The sequence below is a fragment of the Bos grunniens genome, chromosome 2, assembly GCF_055505025.1.
Source record: "Bos grunniens cultivar Pamir isolate PY7600 chromosome 2, Bosgru_T2T1.0, whole genome shotgun sequence".
Lineage (NCBI taxonomy): Eukaryota > Metazoa > Chordata > Mammalia > Artiodactyla > Bovidae > Bos > Bos grunniens.
The window spans coordinates 132117383-132132574 of NC_141166.1; the positions used below are offsets into that span (position 1 = coordinate 132117383).

At 54.4% G+C, this 15192-nt stretch overlaps 1 protein-coding gene across 8 annotated transcripts in view; it reads right to left on the bottom strand.

Annotated features, from left to right (window-relative positions):
• LIMS2 (LIM zinc finger domain containing 2) overlaps window positions 1–15192 on the bottom strand; it is a 44157-nt gene that overhangs the window by 13235 nt on the left and 15730 nt on the right. For 3 of the 8 annotated variants that reach the window (XM_086362342.1, XM_086362333.1, XM_086362334.1), the window contains exons 2-4: window positions 4352–4511; window positions 2237–2303; window positions 1823–1943 (exon numbers count right to left, since the gene is read on the bottom strand). In XM_086362342.1, coding sequence (XP_086218468.1) covers window positions 1823–1943; window positions 2237–2303; window positions 4352–4507 — 344 coding nt within the window. In that variant the 5' untranslated portion in view covers window positions 4508–4511. Of the gene's footprint in view, window positions 1–1822; window positions 1944–2236; window positions 2304–4351; window positions 4512–9199; window positions 9505–9592; window positions 9957–15192 lie in introns of those variants that run through there. The other 5 variants (XM_086362329.1, XM_086362382.1, XM_086362361.1 and 2 more) reach the window with 5 other exon arrangements.

The window sequence follows — 15192 nt, forward strand, 5'->3', positions numbered from 1 at the left end:
TGGGTCAGGAAGATCCTCTGGAGAAGGAAATGGCAACCCGCTCCAGGATTCTTGCCTGAGAAGTCCCATGGACAGAGGATCCTGGCAGGCTACAGTCCAGGTCACAAAGAGTTGGATACGACTGACGCAACTTAGCATGCATGCATACTGATCATAAACATAACTGTACTTTAATAACTGAAAGTTATTCTGTTTGGTTAATGCAACTCCCTCCCCAGAACTTCTCTCCCTTCCGACCCAAGAACGGCAAAGTGGCGGCGCAGGCAGCAGTGTGCACTGTGGTTCTGGTGGCGCCACAGCCGGCCCGCCCCGCACAGACGCTGACATTCTGCCTTGTGGGCTTCAGGGTGCCCCACCTGCCTGTCACCATAGCAATACTTTACTTTCCTGAACAAGTCCAGCCTCTTCTGGATTTTTCCAGCAAACACTACAGCAGGAGTCCCAGCGTGAGCTGCAGCTTAGGCCCACGCTCGGGGACCCTGCTGCACTGTCTGCCCCTCAAGGCCACTCATATCAGCACTCAACACTCAGGCTCCTAGTGAGCACCCTGCAGACACCAGGATGAACAACACATGTCTCTGGAGGAGCAGGCAGACGGACAAGGTCACTACAGCAGTGTTAGGAAGTGGGGCTCCAACAGGGCCGGAGATGGTGCCCAGCGCCCAGATAAGGGAGGAAGCGGGGGGCAGACAGACAACTGAGGTGTTGCTAGCAAGGCAGGTGTGTGCTTCTGTGAGGCCTGACTGCCAGCAGAGGAGAAACTCAAAGTTGGCTTGTTGGGTTCTATGGCATTTGGGATGCCTGCCAGACACTGTGGAGATGGCATGTGGGCAATGGGGTATTCCGAGGGAGAGGTCTAGGGTAGAGGCCTACATCTGGATTACCCAGCACAGATATGCCATCTGGGCCAAATGCAAAGCCCCAAAGGAGCCCGCCATAGAGAGACGGGTGGAAAAAGGGGAACCGGGACAGCACAGCCATGCGGTAGGAGACCCCATGGGTTCCTGGGCACCCGGAGAGAAGTGGGAAGGGCAGTGCAGGCTGCGGGAGCCCTGAGCAGCTTGGGCGGGGGGAAGAGGTGGAGGAACCGGCTGGTCACTGGGAAGGGCTTCAGGGAGTCGCTGTGCAGTGAAGGCTGACAGGGTGCCTTGAACCAGGGGCCACCTCGCCTGAGCCATTAGAAAGGGACCAGAGAGGTCCAGAGCTGTGAGCCCCGCTGGAGGAGCGGGAAGTGAGCAGGCCTTTGGGTGCAGGGACACGGCCTCCGCTGCGACAAGGGAGGGAAACACAGGTGCAGGGCAGGGGAGGGCAGGGCAGGGCAGGGGGAAGGGAGGTCCTGGCTGCGGGGGTGGGGTGCAGGGACAGTGAGGGGAGGGGAGGAAGAGGAGAAAGAGCAGGTCTTCGTGGAAGGGGACAGTTTAGCCTGCTAAGGGAACCCGGGCCTGAAGTTTGGAGCACCGCTGGGCCCCAACTGAGTGCTTTTCTCCCAGCAGCCCCCGTGGGGTCTGAGGACGGGGGATGGCTGCAGCCTGGGTGGCCAGGCAGGCAGGAGCTTAACTCACAACTCCTCATTCTCACACTGCACCAATAGCTCCGGCTTCGGCTGCCTGCCTGCTGGCTGTCTACCGTCAGCCTGCTCCAGGAAGCAGCCCTGAGCCTGGGGCAGCCCCGATTCCTGACCCCTCACTCTCCAGCCTCCGTCGTCACCCGTAAACCAGAGAGAGTTCTCCTGCCCGCCTCACAGGGACGGCGGGGGTGGCAGCCCCACTGGCAGCCCGAGGCGCCTGGACCAGGCCTGGGCCTGTGGTGAGGCCCGTCTCACCTGCCTGCGTTCTTCACAAAGCCCAGGTCAGCCAGCTCCACGTCGCACAGCTCACAGCGGAAGCATCCAGGGTGCCAGTTGTTGTTCATGGCCTTGATGACACGGCCAATGATGAATTCGCCTGGAGGAGAGATGTCCCTGCTGGCCTTGTGCCCTCCCCCTCCAGAGTCCCTGCACTGGAGCCCGCCCGGCTCTGCCTGGCCCCAGGGCACCGCTCCCAGAGCTTGGGAAGGTGATGAGCACAGGGGCCCGAAGGCCAGTGCTCAGACAGGGCCCCCTACCTGGCTCTGCCTGGCCCCAGGGCTCCGCTCCCAGAGCTTGGGAAGGTGATGAGCACAGGGGCCCGAAGGCCAGTGCTCAGACAGGGCCCCCTACTCTCGCATCCCCACTTCCCAGGCATCGTGGAAGCCTTACCGCAGGACCCGCAGCACGGAGCAAACAGCATCTGGAAGTCGTGCTCGCAGTACTTCCGACCTTCGAACTGCAAATGGGGCCAGCAGAGAAAGGACAAGGAAGGCACTGTCATTTTCTGAGCTGCACTGGTTGGTGGGGTGAGGACCTGCCCTCGGGGAGGCTGGATGAGCACCCCACTTTGTATACCTGCTACCACCACAGGAAGCAAGGGTGGGGACTTCCTGAAGGAGGTGATAAGGAGTGGAAAGACAGAAGGGGAGGAGGGTACTAAGAAGAGGGATTTCCACACAGGGAGCAGTCAGTGCAAGGCCTGAGGGCGGGACGGGATTGGCCTGTTTGACTTGGGGAGAGTGCAAAGTGAGGGACCTCGAGGAAGCTGGCAACTCGGCAAGGCTGGCCCCTCAGAGGGCCTCCGCTGTCTGCTGGAGATCTTGGCCTTGCTGGTTCCAGGCGCAGGCTGCGGGCTGGGGGTGGATGTTTATGCTGGGAAGCCCAGGGATCAAGGCTGAATTCTGTGTGTCCCTTGGCCCTGTTTCGTGTGTGAGAGGTACACTCCCCCAGGGCCCACAAAAGATGTAGGGAAGGGACCCAGAAGAAGAGGCACAGGAATGGGGTGCACCAGAGCACCCCGAGCCCTGCACGCTGTCCCCATCTGTCTGGGCAAGGCAACACCTGCCTCTGCCTTTCCGCCCTTGACAATTTTATTTGGGTGTCCCCTGTTCCCTGAGAGTGTCTTGTTAAGCTGCACCTGGCTAGAGCCCTACCCAGCAGGGGCAGCAGGAATCTAAATCATCATAGGCACATCCACAGAGCCCGGTACCACTCCACCCCTTTACCCCACCTCCACCACTGGCCAGCAATTCTCAGGAGGCACCATGGGGAACGGCAGCTCCTGTTCAGTCAGGCAGATCACACACTGTCTGTCGGCCAGTCCCCTCAGCTTCAAAATCTAGCCAGCCTCTGAGCATTGCCGTGGTGTGCCTATAAACGCTTAACAGGCAGCCCTGAGGCAGCCTGGCAGCATTTGCCAATTTCTGTGGTGTAAATAGTCCCACCGTGGTCAGTTTGAAGCTACCAAAATGACGCTGACATGGAATTGAGAAGAGATGTCAGTAGCCACCACGGTACTGCGTTTCCAGCCCCCAAACACAATAACAGGTAGTGAAATGTAATAAAACAGTTAGGAAGTGATGAGTTTTGAGTATCTGCTATTTTTGTCTTTAATAAAATTTTATCTCATTGTATGTATACATCATTTAACTTTTAATAATGACTGTATTTAGCAACCAGCCTGCAGGATTGCTGAAAATTTAACCATCTGCTCTTGGGACCGAGGGCAGCTCAGCCTAGGTCCCTTGCCTTCCATCTGGATTACCAAAGAAATAACTGGCTTCTGGCCTCACCTGCTCTCCCAGCTTCTGTCCCCACTCCTGCACAGTGTCTCCTCCGCATAGCAACCAGGGAGGCCCTTTTCTACTGACAGACAGACAGGATGGGTCCTGCCCCTCCCAGGATGAAGCCTAAGGCCCCATGAAGGCCCACAGGGTTAAACGATTCTGCCTGCCCTCCCTCATCTTCTACCGTGCCCTCTCATTTCCTCTGCTTCCATCACTCCAGCCTCCTACTGCTCCAAAACCCACACGCCCCAACCTCAGGGCCTTTGCACTTGCTGTGCCCTCTGCTGAGAGCTCTTCCTGTAGGTGCACACACGCTCCCTCACCTCCTTCAGGCCTGCTCAAACGTTACCTCCCTGCTCAGGCCCCCACCCCCAGGATTCCTCATAACCTGAGCACTTAGCAGCATCAGGTGTATGTTGGTTGTGTTTACTGTCGGACCCCAGGGCCTCCCAGATGACAGGATGAATGGTGACTCCTTCAGCACCATGCACACCAGGAGAGCACCATTCGCAGAGGTGAGGGCTGGGCCCCCGCGGGGTGGCCAGCAAGGTTCTGGGCTGGCAGGAGCACCACCGGCTCACGGCCCGGCACGTCTGCCAGTCTGTCACTGGAGGGCCGTGGCCAGGCGAGGCCCGCAGGCTGCCAGAGGGCAGACCCTGAGCTGGGTCAGGGGCTTGGGCTCCGGGAAGCAGAGGCAAGGGTTAGGGAGCACGCTCACCTCGTAAAAGAGCCCCTCGGGGAAGGGCCGGAAGCACTGTGCGCACACGAAGCAGTGCTCGTGGTACAGTTCCCCGTTGCTGTTGACGATCCGCTCGGCAGGGGCGAAGCGTGCCTGGCAGCGCTGGCACACGGCGTTGGCCAAGGCGTTGGACATGTTGCTGGGCAGGAAAAAGGAAGAGGTCAGGACCTGCGGGCCACATTCAAGGGACACGCTTTCTGGGGCAGAGGACAGCACCATCCCCACCCCAGGCTGGCCTTGGCGCCCTGGAGACTCAGTCACGCAGTCGGTCCACGCTGCCCTGCACCGGCTGGGGTCACCCCGGGTGGCTGTCTACACCCCATCCCTGTAGCCACCGTGTGCCAAGGATACACCAGGTGCCAGTGTGTGCAAGGATGCAGTAGCCTTCCCCGATGACAACCCTGCGAGCCCTGCATAGCGTGTCCAGCTCACAGACGGACGAGCAGACACCTGGAGAGAGTGACCCCCCCCGGCCACAGTGGGCAGAGGCAAAGCCCCTCACCCTGGAGCCCCGTCTCTCCCTATACCCTGCAGCCCCCAGTGCCCTTCATGGAGGGTCAGGCGCAGGTCAGGCCACCGCTGGGCTCATGCCAGCCAGAGCAGTCAGGGCTCCAGTCCGGGCCCTCACTCGTGGTGCAGCCAGGGCTGGCCCTTGTGCTCCAAGCCCAGGCTCCCAGCCAGAGAAGGACCCTAATCATGGCCATGAGCGCGTGTTCTGGCCTTTTGATGGTGGACATACAAGCTCTCTATGGGGTGCGCGGCCCACTATAAGCTTGCAGAGGACAGTGTTGTGGTTGTCATTGTCACTGACCTGGCCCCCAAGCTACTCAGTCGTGGAGCTGGGCCATCTCTCAGGGCATCAGGGACACCCGGGCACCCTCCTGCGCCTCCTGTCTCCTACTCAGGGAACCAGAGTGTCTCGGGTACAAAGCATTATCCAGGCACAGGGGAGCAGCCTGGGATTCACATACTTATTTCATCCCTGAGGTCACCCTGCTTTTCCAAGGCTCAGAGAGATTGAGTAACTTGAGCAAACTCACAGAGAAGATGACAAAGTCCAAATGTGAACTCAGGTTGGACCGAGTTCAATGGCTCTTTCCCCTGCACCACGAGTTAGATTCATCCCTGCCCCACCCCCCTCCAAACACAAAACCACCCTACCACGGAGAAGGTGAGACTATGAATATTTGGGAATGGGAGCAGGATGGGAAGCGGGCAACTGCTGTCCCTGGGGCAAGTGATGGCTGTCCTTATGGGAGGCGTGAAAGCCAAACTGAACTCCAGGGGAAATCGCTACAGAGACACACGCTGGCTCCAGCCTAGGGCCCCAGCTCAGAGAGGAGGACAAACCTTGCGGTCAGCCACAAGAGCCTCTACAAATTCCCAGCACCCTAATGCCCGCGACCTTGACTACAAGGCGGCAAACAGACTTTGTCTCTTGTCAGCTCCAGTGGATTGTGGTGGCTGCCTGGAAGGGTGGGCGCAGAAGGGAGGTCAGGCTCAGCGACGAGAGACGCAACCAATCGGCATGTCATGTAGATTCGTGCAGTGGCGCTCGGCCCATCTTTGGAGGACGTCTTTCCAGCCTGTTCTGCCTTCCGCCATGCTGAACCCCAGCCTTCTCTCAGGGCTACAGCGCCATGAGAAGTCTCAAGTGACACTGCTCGTGCTGGAGTCCCCTGGCAGGATGAGCCCGGGAGGCAGGCTAGGGCTCTGCCTCTCAGGTGGGGGCTGTGGACAGTGGGTCTAGCAGAAGGTGCTGCCACTGACACAGAAGGGGAGCTGGGCTGGGGCACCCAGGTAGGACTTCCTCTCTGCTCTGCCAGAGGAGCCCTCATGGCAGGCAAAGGGCCAGAATGCTCTTCAGCAAGCCCTGTCAGGCAAGCAGACCTCCGCCTGCCCTCAGGCATCCCTGGGGGACCAAAGCCACCTCCCATGTCCACATTAAGGCCAAAGGGGTGAGGAAGCAGGACAGACGCAGGAGGGGTTGGGCAGAGCCCAAGTCGACAGGGAGGCTCTGCACGCAGCGGCCACCACCTTCCTTTCCGGCTCACTGCTGGTCACCATGTAGAGGAACAGACAGGACAGGGACTGATCACCCAGGCCCTCAGGAGCTGGGCTGGACTCTCAACACAGGCACAGTTTCCTGTCCCAAGGTCACCATGAACCTGGAGGCCTTGTCCTCCCAAAACACACACCCAAGGTAGCTGGGAGGAAGTTCCAATGCCTGGCCATGAACAAGACCTTGGCGGGTCTTGGAGAAATCAAAAATCAACAGGAAATCCTGTGACTCTGGGCCTGGAATTCCCCACCCAAAGAACCCAGAAAATGCAGCCAAAACACGTATTCAAGTCCAGCCCCAGGCTTTCAGATTGTTCCCGACGTCTGGACCCTGACCGAGTGAGCGTGCAGCAGGCCCATTGTCAGTTTGCCCCTACAGAGCCCCAGCCTTACCCCAGGGCAGACATTCGGAGACAGCATCTCCACGTGATGGCCACAGCAGCTGGCCCCTAAGAGAGCGGCTGGCTCTGCACTCTGCCTGGGTCCAGCTCCCTGGCTGGGGCCCTAGGAGGCTCAGATCAACAATTTTGCCATCTGTCCCCTACACGGCTCTCAGGTAGGTGGGGCATGGGGGAGACCACCTACCTCCCGCCCCGCTGGTAGCCCCAGCCCAAGTCTTGGTCAGTAGCACCCACAATGGCACTTCCATGTCTGCATCCCCATGGTCCTTGCTTGGGAACACAGTACTCCAACTCACTGACCAAAGACAGGGGATGGACAGACAAGCCCATGTGCCCGATAACTGGATCACAGCCCCATAAGAGACGATGCCAGCTGCAGGAGGCAGCCGCTCCAGGCTCAACTTCTTGTGTTTAAGGCCTGACAGCTCTAGCCACCAGTTGTGCCCCTGGAGAAAGGTACCAGCTCCCTGGGGCCTCGTTTCCTCATCCGCAAGGAGGTGGCCAGAGGAGCAGGAACTGCCACTCAGAACTGAAGTAAAGAACTTGCTGCCTACAGCAGACAGCACGCGGAGCACAGGGCCAGACAGGCCAAGCGCTGGATAAAAGAGCTGTTGTTTCCAGCAGCCCAGGGACCTCCCGCCCAGCCCAGCAGTGCTCCCTGCAAGACGGCAAAGGGGGGAGGCAGGGATTCCATGTCCTCCTTCACATTCTGCCCGAGAACGGGGAGTGCAGTCTGCCCAGTTAACATCAGGGAGACACCACCGCCCCACCAGCACCTAGAAGCCAAACCCCATTGCTGGGGGTGGGGGGCGGGGGGCAGGCGTGGAGACTCACCCACAGATGTGCACACTGCCTGAGACGAGCTGGGGCAGCCAGTGGGGCCAGAGGTAGGTGGTCACCCCACCCTGTCCCCCTCTCCAACCCTCCCCAGCATCCCCAAATACTCTGTCTTGATACCCAACATAAAAGAATTTGATGCAAGACATCTGGAGCTCTAGCCTGGGGTGTGGTGGGTGGGGTCCTTTCTGAGCCAGGTCCTCATGAGGGGAGGTTGCTGGTTTCAGATAGGGAAACTGACCTACCAAGAGGGTCAGAAACCTGCTGAGGTCACACGGGATTGGATCTGTGCTCTCTTGTCCCCTCAGCTCCTGGTGGCATCACGCAGGCACGACCATGCAAAACTCTGTTTTTCCTACAACCTCAGACCAACCTCCATTGCAGCCTCCCACCCACCCAACCCTGGAAAGCCAGCAAAAGGGCCTGGGCACAGGCAGGGCCAGCCATAGGGGACTTTCCACACTCAAGGGTGAGTCAGTGTTGGTGAGGCCTGGTCACAAGCCAGAAGCTCAAGGCAATAGGAAGTTGAGTTTAGCCTATGAACATGCATGCGTGCGTGCGTGTGGGGGACATTCCTGATGCCTGATCCTCACTATCAGCCCTGTCCTCCTTGCATCTAGACCAAGTTCTTGTGCTGCATTCATACCGTGAAACCAGCCTCCACACGGCCTCGGCCCATCAGTGCCCTGTCACCCACTCCTTGCCCCATGGCTCCCTCCACTCACATCTAGGGTCATCCGGAGACCAACCGGTGAGGGTTCCTGTTCACTCAGGGAAGTCACTTGGCCTCCCAAGCCCCGAGTCCCCCACCGGAGCAGTGGGCTTATCCAGTTCCTGCCCTGGTGTGGCCCCTGGTGAGGAACCTGCAACACTGGTGCGGATACAAGTCCAGCTGCAACAGGTATCCCACGGGTGCCTCTCTGCAGCCTCTGCTCTCCACTCCCCACATGACAGCCTCTTGCTTGCTGCGTTCGTACTCCCAGACATCTTTGCGGGCTCACTCCCCTCCCAGGCACCCACCACGGTGCTCTGTGGTCACCGCTGAGCATCAGCCTCTAAACCTCCTCTTCTCCCCAGGTCCTCCAGGCACCTCACCTCTATGACTGCTGCTCTGTCTCATCCCTGAATCCCTACCCCTTCCTCCCAACCTTCAAGTCCTCCCCCACACTCTGCCCCCACACCCCTAGGGTTCCCACCTGCTACTTTGATGCAAAAGACAACAAACGCACAGCTCCCACTGCTCTCTTGCCCCAATTTCTAGCAGATCTTTCCACCCAGATGGCCCCTGAGATGCTGCAAATGCAAGGAGTCCAGGATCCCCTCCCCCAGCCCCCACTCGGAGGGCTCCACTATCTATGTGCCCTTCAGACTCTCTCCACGCCAGATTAACTCATCCTCAGAGACACCTTGAGGTCCATTCTGAGCCCCAGAGGCTCCTCCTCCCAGTCCCAAAGGAAGCGTTCATCATTGGTCTACCCCAGCAGTTCTCCCCAGGATAGAGCAGTTCAGGCTTTTGAGTCAGTCCAACCTGGCTTCAATTCACCGCTTAGCCCCCTTTATAGATGAGTGATGTCCGGCAGGTTCCTTGACCGCTCAGTTCCATCCGCTAGAAAGCGGCCAAAAAGTTTCGAGGAGCCTGAAAGCGGTAGTGGCGGTTACTTCGACAACTTATCTGAGCGCCCCATGCTCAGCGCCCTGCCCAAGAGTGCTGATCCCAGATCAGTAACCCCGGCTGGATGAAGCCGCGCCTTGCCTCCACTCTGGCCGCCAAGCCAGGCGCTGCCCCCACGCCCCGGGCTGCGGGCAGCCGGGCGGCCGCCGCCGTCGGAAGGGCCAGGCAGGGTGTCCGAGGAAAGGCCCGCGGCCGCTGCTTTCCGGCCATTGTCCCCCGCGCCCCTGCCCTGCCCCCCGGGCCACCTACCCTGGCGCCGCGGGCGGCGGGCTCTGCCGGTGCTGGCGCCGCCGGTACAGCCCCGACGCGGCAAGCGCGCCCAGCCGGGTGGCCATGGCACGGGCCTCCCTCCCTCCTGCCGCCCGCTCCGCCGGGTCGAGGGACCCCAGGCTCGGAGGGCGGGTGCTGCCACGGGCAGCCACCAACGACCGGACACCGGGGCCCGGACGCCCGGCTTGCAGGAGGGGGCTCCCTCGGCACCCACCCGTCTGCACCGGAGCTCACGTTACGCACTGCGATCTCCAAAGGGCAGCGGAGTCAACTCCAAATAGAAAGGATATTGTTCCCGCCGCGGGGGCAGCGCAGTGAAAGCTGAGGCTAGCAGGATTGGGTCCCGGCTGGGGAGGAGACGCGCTGGGAAGATCCCAACGAGCACAGAGGTGAGTCCACAGTGGCAGGGCAGGCTGCCTAGAGATCCCGGGCTGCCAGGAGCCTCCGAGGAAATCCTAAGCCCCCTGAACACCCTGAGGATGGTATGTCCTCCTTTGAGGAGGGCAGTATGGACCTGAGCCAGCTTACGAATCCTGCAGTCAAGAAGCTGATGAGGGATTCACACACGTGCCCACTTTCTGCCTTGGTCTCTTCCCTGAGAAAGTGCAGCCACCTAGGAGACCCAGGGAGACCCAGGAGACCCAGCTTCCCTGGTAGCTCAGCTGGCAAAGAATCTGCCTGCAACGCAGGAGACCCCAGTTCAATTCCTGGATCAGAAAGATGCCCTGGAGAAGGGATGGGCTACTTACTCCAGTGTTCTTGGGCTTCCCTGGTGGATCAGACAGTAAAGAATCTGCCTGCCATGCGGCAGACCTGGATTGGATCCCTGGGTTGGGAAGATCCCCTGGAGGAGGGCATGGCAACCCACTCCAGTATTCTTGCCTGGGAAATCGCTGGGACAGAGGAGCCTGGTGGGCTACAATCAATGGTCGCAGAGTTGGTCATGACTGAGCTACTAAGTACAGCACAGGAGACCCAGACCAGGGCAGCCCAGTCCCTGGACCTGGCCAACAAATAACCATCCACTCCAAAAGAAGTTCACACGGTCAAAACCTGGAGGGCATGCAGTCCCCCAGCTCTTCATGGAGAGCAGAAGCAGCAGGTTCTGATGGAAGACCCCCATGGTTTCCATGCATTTTTATCTAAAGGTATTTATTGGTGGGGCTACTGTGATCTATGTGCAAACACCCATGACCAGCATCTGAACTGTGGCCACTGATGGCCAAGGAAGAACCACGATCAGCATTTAATAAGGATCCACAGCACTCACAGAAATCTATCACATTGATTCCATTTCCCTGAAAAACCTCTCTAGTGAAGTCAGAAAGCATGAGCAGTATCTTCCCCTGCCTTCCATCATTCCAGACAGCAAGGTCTTCTGACACTGGGAAAGGAGGAAACTTTAGAGGGGATCAATCAGCACTCAGATGCTGGGCCTACACATCAAAGAACGAACATCGCCCAATAAATTCAAACTCGAGGAAGTAAGTGCTCCTTAACCGCTCTGGGAGTCAACCCCCAAACATAGCCAGGTGACTACAAGCACCGTGTGCAGTACAGTTTGTCAATACACCTTGATTCCAAAGGTATCAAGTACTGATCAATTCAATAAATATTTTCTTAAAGGTGGCACCAGGGGCTAAAAGGGCATAGAGAAGCTGAGCCTGGAGCCGACAACTAGAAGGATCACCTCCTGCCTTCTGATTTAGAGCTGAATGCTTAAGAAAGCTAGGGTATAGAGTTTTCCTAGGGCAGCTTCAAGTTGATGGCCCAGGGCCTAGGCCCCTCTTACCAGCCTCCATTCAACCTGACCCATATGGAAATTCTGATCTCTAGAACCCAGAGCTCTCAGCCAGAGTCAGAGTCACGTTTAATGAGGGAACACGTCCACAATGGTGGATAGACCTGGGAGGGAGGCTATAGCCACAACTGTTTTGCACATCACCATTTTAAATGAAGTTCAAGTCCAAGATTACCAAACACTGATTGATTCAACAAATATTTACTGTAAAAGGGGCACCAGAGGCTAGAAATTGAGAGAAAGTTAGTGACTGATTGAGTCCAAATCCCAAATCTCTGCATAGCCTTGTTTTCCCATTCTGCAGCCTCTCTTGCAGGGTGAGGCTGCCAGTCATGCAGGCCTCCCTGTCTAGCATTCTGGCTCCAGAGAACACAGTTGCAAAAACACAGCAAAAACGATGTCAGCAAAAATGGCAGAATAAGGACCTCTGAAAGTCTGTCCTTCCGTAAAAGCAATGAAGGATTTCCTTGGTAGCTTAGCAATAAAGAATCCGCTGGCCAATGCAGGGGACATGGGTTCAATCCCTGGATCAGGATGATACCCTGGGGAAGGAAATGGCAACCCACTCCAGTATCCTTGTCTGGGAAATCCCGTGGACAGAGGAGCCTGGCAGGCTACAGTCCATGGGGTCGCAAAGTGTCAGACACAACTTAGGGACTAAACAACAACCACAAAAGCAATGAAAAAACTAGCACAAACTGTCAAGAGTCCCCTTTGTCAGAACTCTATAAATTAACCAAAGACTTGCAGTAAGCAGACAGCAAGAAAAACAGCTGAGAGGACATATGCATGATCAAAAGGTACATGAAAATATGCTCAATATATTATAATCATAATCGTTAAGAAAATGCAAGTCAAAACCTCAATGAGATATCGCCTCTCACCTGTCAGAAAGGCTATTACCAGGAAGACAAGAAATAACAAGTATTGGTGAGGATGTGGGGAAAAGGAACCTTTGCATACTGTTCAAAGGAATGTAAATTGATGCAGCCACCATGGAAACAGTATAGAGTTTCCTCAAAAAAATTTAAAAATAGAACTACAATATGATCCAGCAATTCCACTTCTGGGTATTTATCTGAAGGAAACAAAAACACTCATTAGAAAAGATATACACACCCCTAAGTTCATTGCAGCATTATTTACAAAAGCCAAGGTATAGAAAGAACCTAAAGTGTTCATTGATGGATGAATGGACAAAGAAGATGTGGTATACAAATGAAATGGAATACTATTTGGCCATAAAAAAGAACAAAAGGGACTTGCCTGGTGGAAGTGGTTAAGAATCCACCTGCCAACACAGGGCACACGGGTTTGATCCCTGGTCCAGGAGGATTGCACATTCTGTAGAGTAACTAAGCCTGTGTGCCACAAATACTGAGGCGGTGCTCTGCAGCTTGCAAGCCACACCCGCTGAGCCCTTGAGCTGCAGCCACTGAGTCCGTGTGCTGCAACCACTGAGGCCCCTGTGCCTAGAACCCATGCTCTGCAACAAGAAGCCACCACAATAAGAAGCCTGCACACCGCAATGAAGAGTGCCCCTCTCTCCCCAAAACTAGAGAAAGCCCCCGAGCAGCGATGAAGACTCAGTGCAGCAAAAAAAAAAAGAATGAAATCTTGCCATATGCTACAATGTGGATGAAACTTGAGGGCATATGCTAAGTGAAATAAGTCAGAGAAAGAAAAATACTGCATGATCACACTTATGTGTGGAATTTTATTTATTCTTACATGTGGAATTTTAGAAACAAAAGCCCAGGTCAGATACAGAGAATAGTTTGATGGCTACCAGAGGTGGGGGATGGGAAGTGGCCAAAATGGGTGAAGGGAATCAACAGTACAAAATTCCATTTATCAGATAAATAAGTCATGGGGATGTAATGTATAGCAGGGTGACTATAGTTAATAATACTGTATTTCATATTTGAAAGTTGCTAAGAGAATAAATCTTAAAAGTTCTCATCACAAGGAAAAAAATTTTTATAATTATGGTGTCAGGTGTTAACTAGACTTACTGTGTGATCATTTCACAATATATACAAACATCAAATCATTATATTGCACATTTTCTAAAATTAATATTATATCTCAATAAAAATACATAAGCTAAAAAATAACTGGGAGAAAAAATAAAAAAATAATAACTGGGAGGGAATAAAAGCAAAAAAAAAAAAAAAGCTGAATCTTCATAAGAACACTTTTATGGTATTTTAATTTATCTTAGTACCTTAATCCCCAATTCCTAACTCCATAGCTGCCTAGAAAAGTAACTGCCGACATTCCCAGTAATGGGGGAGAAGAGGGCTGAAATTCTTTCAAGGCTTCATTCCCAAAGAATGACCTGGTCTTCCCTTGAAGATCACACTTGAAGGCTTTTCTTTATGTGACCTCAGTCATATCAACCCAGGGCTGAAAGCCTCTCCTAGGGAGAGTTTTTCAAATATATTACTATCAAAACTACCTATGATGTCATTGTCACAGACAATGGATAACAGTTGGGCAAACAGATGACTAACTTAAACAAGCTTAAAAGGAAAAACCAAGAAATTAGATGTGCTTAGGAGCTCTGAAAAGAACTGACATATCTCTGGGAAACTAGAAGGCCATGCACATGCCCAGGGCTGTGTGTATGCTCAGGAAAGACCTTAGAAGGTCCTAAGCTTTCACTTCTGACAGATCCTTTTAGCTCCATACAGCAGGAAATGAGGACTAGGGCAGAGCTGTAAAATGCCAGGTTGAATGTTGAAAACGTGCCCCAAAATACATTCAGAGCCTTCTGTAAAAGCTGGGAGACACTGATTTTGTCAACTACAAATTTTGGCATTTGCCATCGGCACTTGCCATCTACTTCTACAAGGGTTAAATCAGGTGCTGCTGTATCTGCTAACTTTTAATACTCTCTGAAAGGAGATCAGGATGGAGAGCAGAAGTGAGGCACTCTGTGCTCTGAGAAAAACTGGTAGAACAGGTATTATAGTTAGATATCTTCTCATATCGAGAAAAGCACTAAAATCCTTCATGGTGATGGCAGTTCCTCATGACTAGCAGAAACCCTTTGCCCTCCCCCCCCAAAAAAGTGCTTAATTGCACGTGTTATCCTGTCACCAAAATCCTAAGTATACTGACCTTCCCCCCTACCCCACTGAGAGCAGCGTCTCAGAGCTATCTGAAATGCTGTCTCCTGGGGTATAGCCCACACTTTGACCCAGATAAAACTTAACTCACAACTCGCACATTGTGCATTTTTTTAAGTCAACAGTTTCAGGCATTCAAAAATATCTCTATCCAAGGCCTTCCATAGTAGCCCAGTGGCTGAGACTCCAAGCTTCCTATGCAGGGATGCAGGGGACTCAGGTTCAACCCCTGGTCAGGGAACTAAGATCCCACAGGCCATGCAGCATGGTTGAAGAAAAAAAAAAAGAAAATCTCTGTCCAGTCATTAGCTGGCCACTAAACTAATCAGGCAGAGACTGCAGTGGCCACAAATGACAGAGATACAGACTTTACAGAGTAAGTTCAGGAAAGTTACTAAACAAACAAATCATAAGCAGCACCAACAGAACCAGGGGATTAGGGAGAATCTGGTTTCCAAAGCTGCCACACCACATTATTTTATTTGAGAAGTTCCGTTCTCAGCAAAAGTTAAAATACATGCAAAAAAACAACAAAAAATGACCTAGACACAGGGGGAAAAAAGAAAAGCAATGAGTAGAAAGGAAGCCCTGAGGAAGCCCAGATGTTAGACTTACTAGACAGACTTCAAATCAGCTAATTTAAA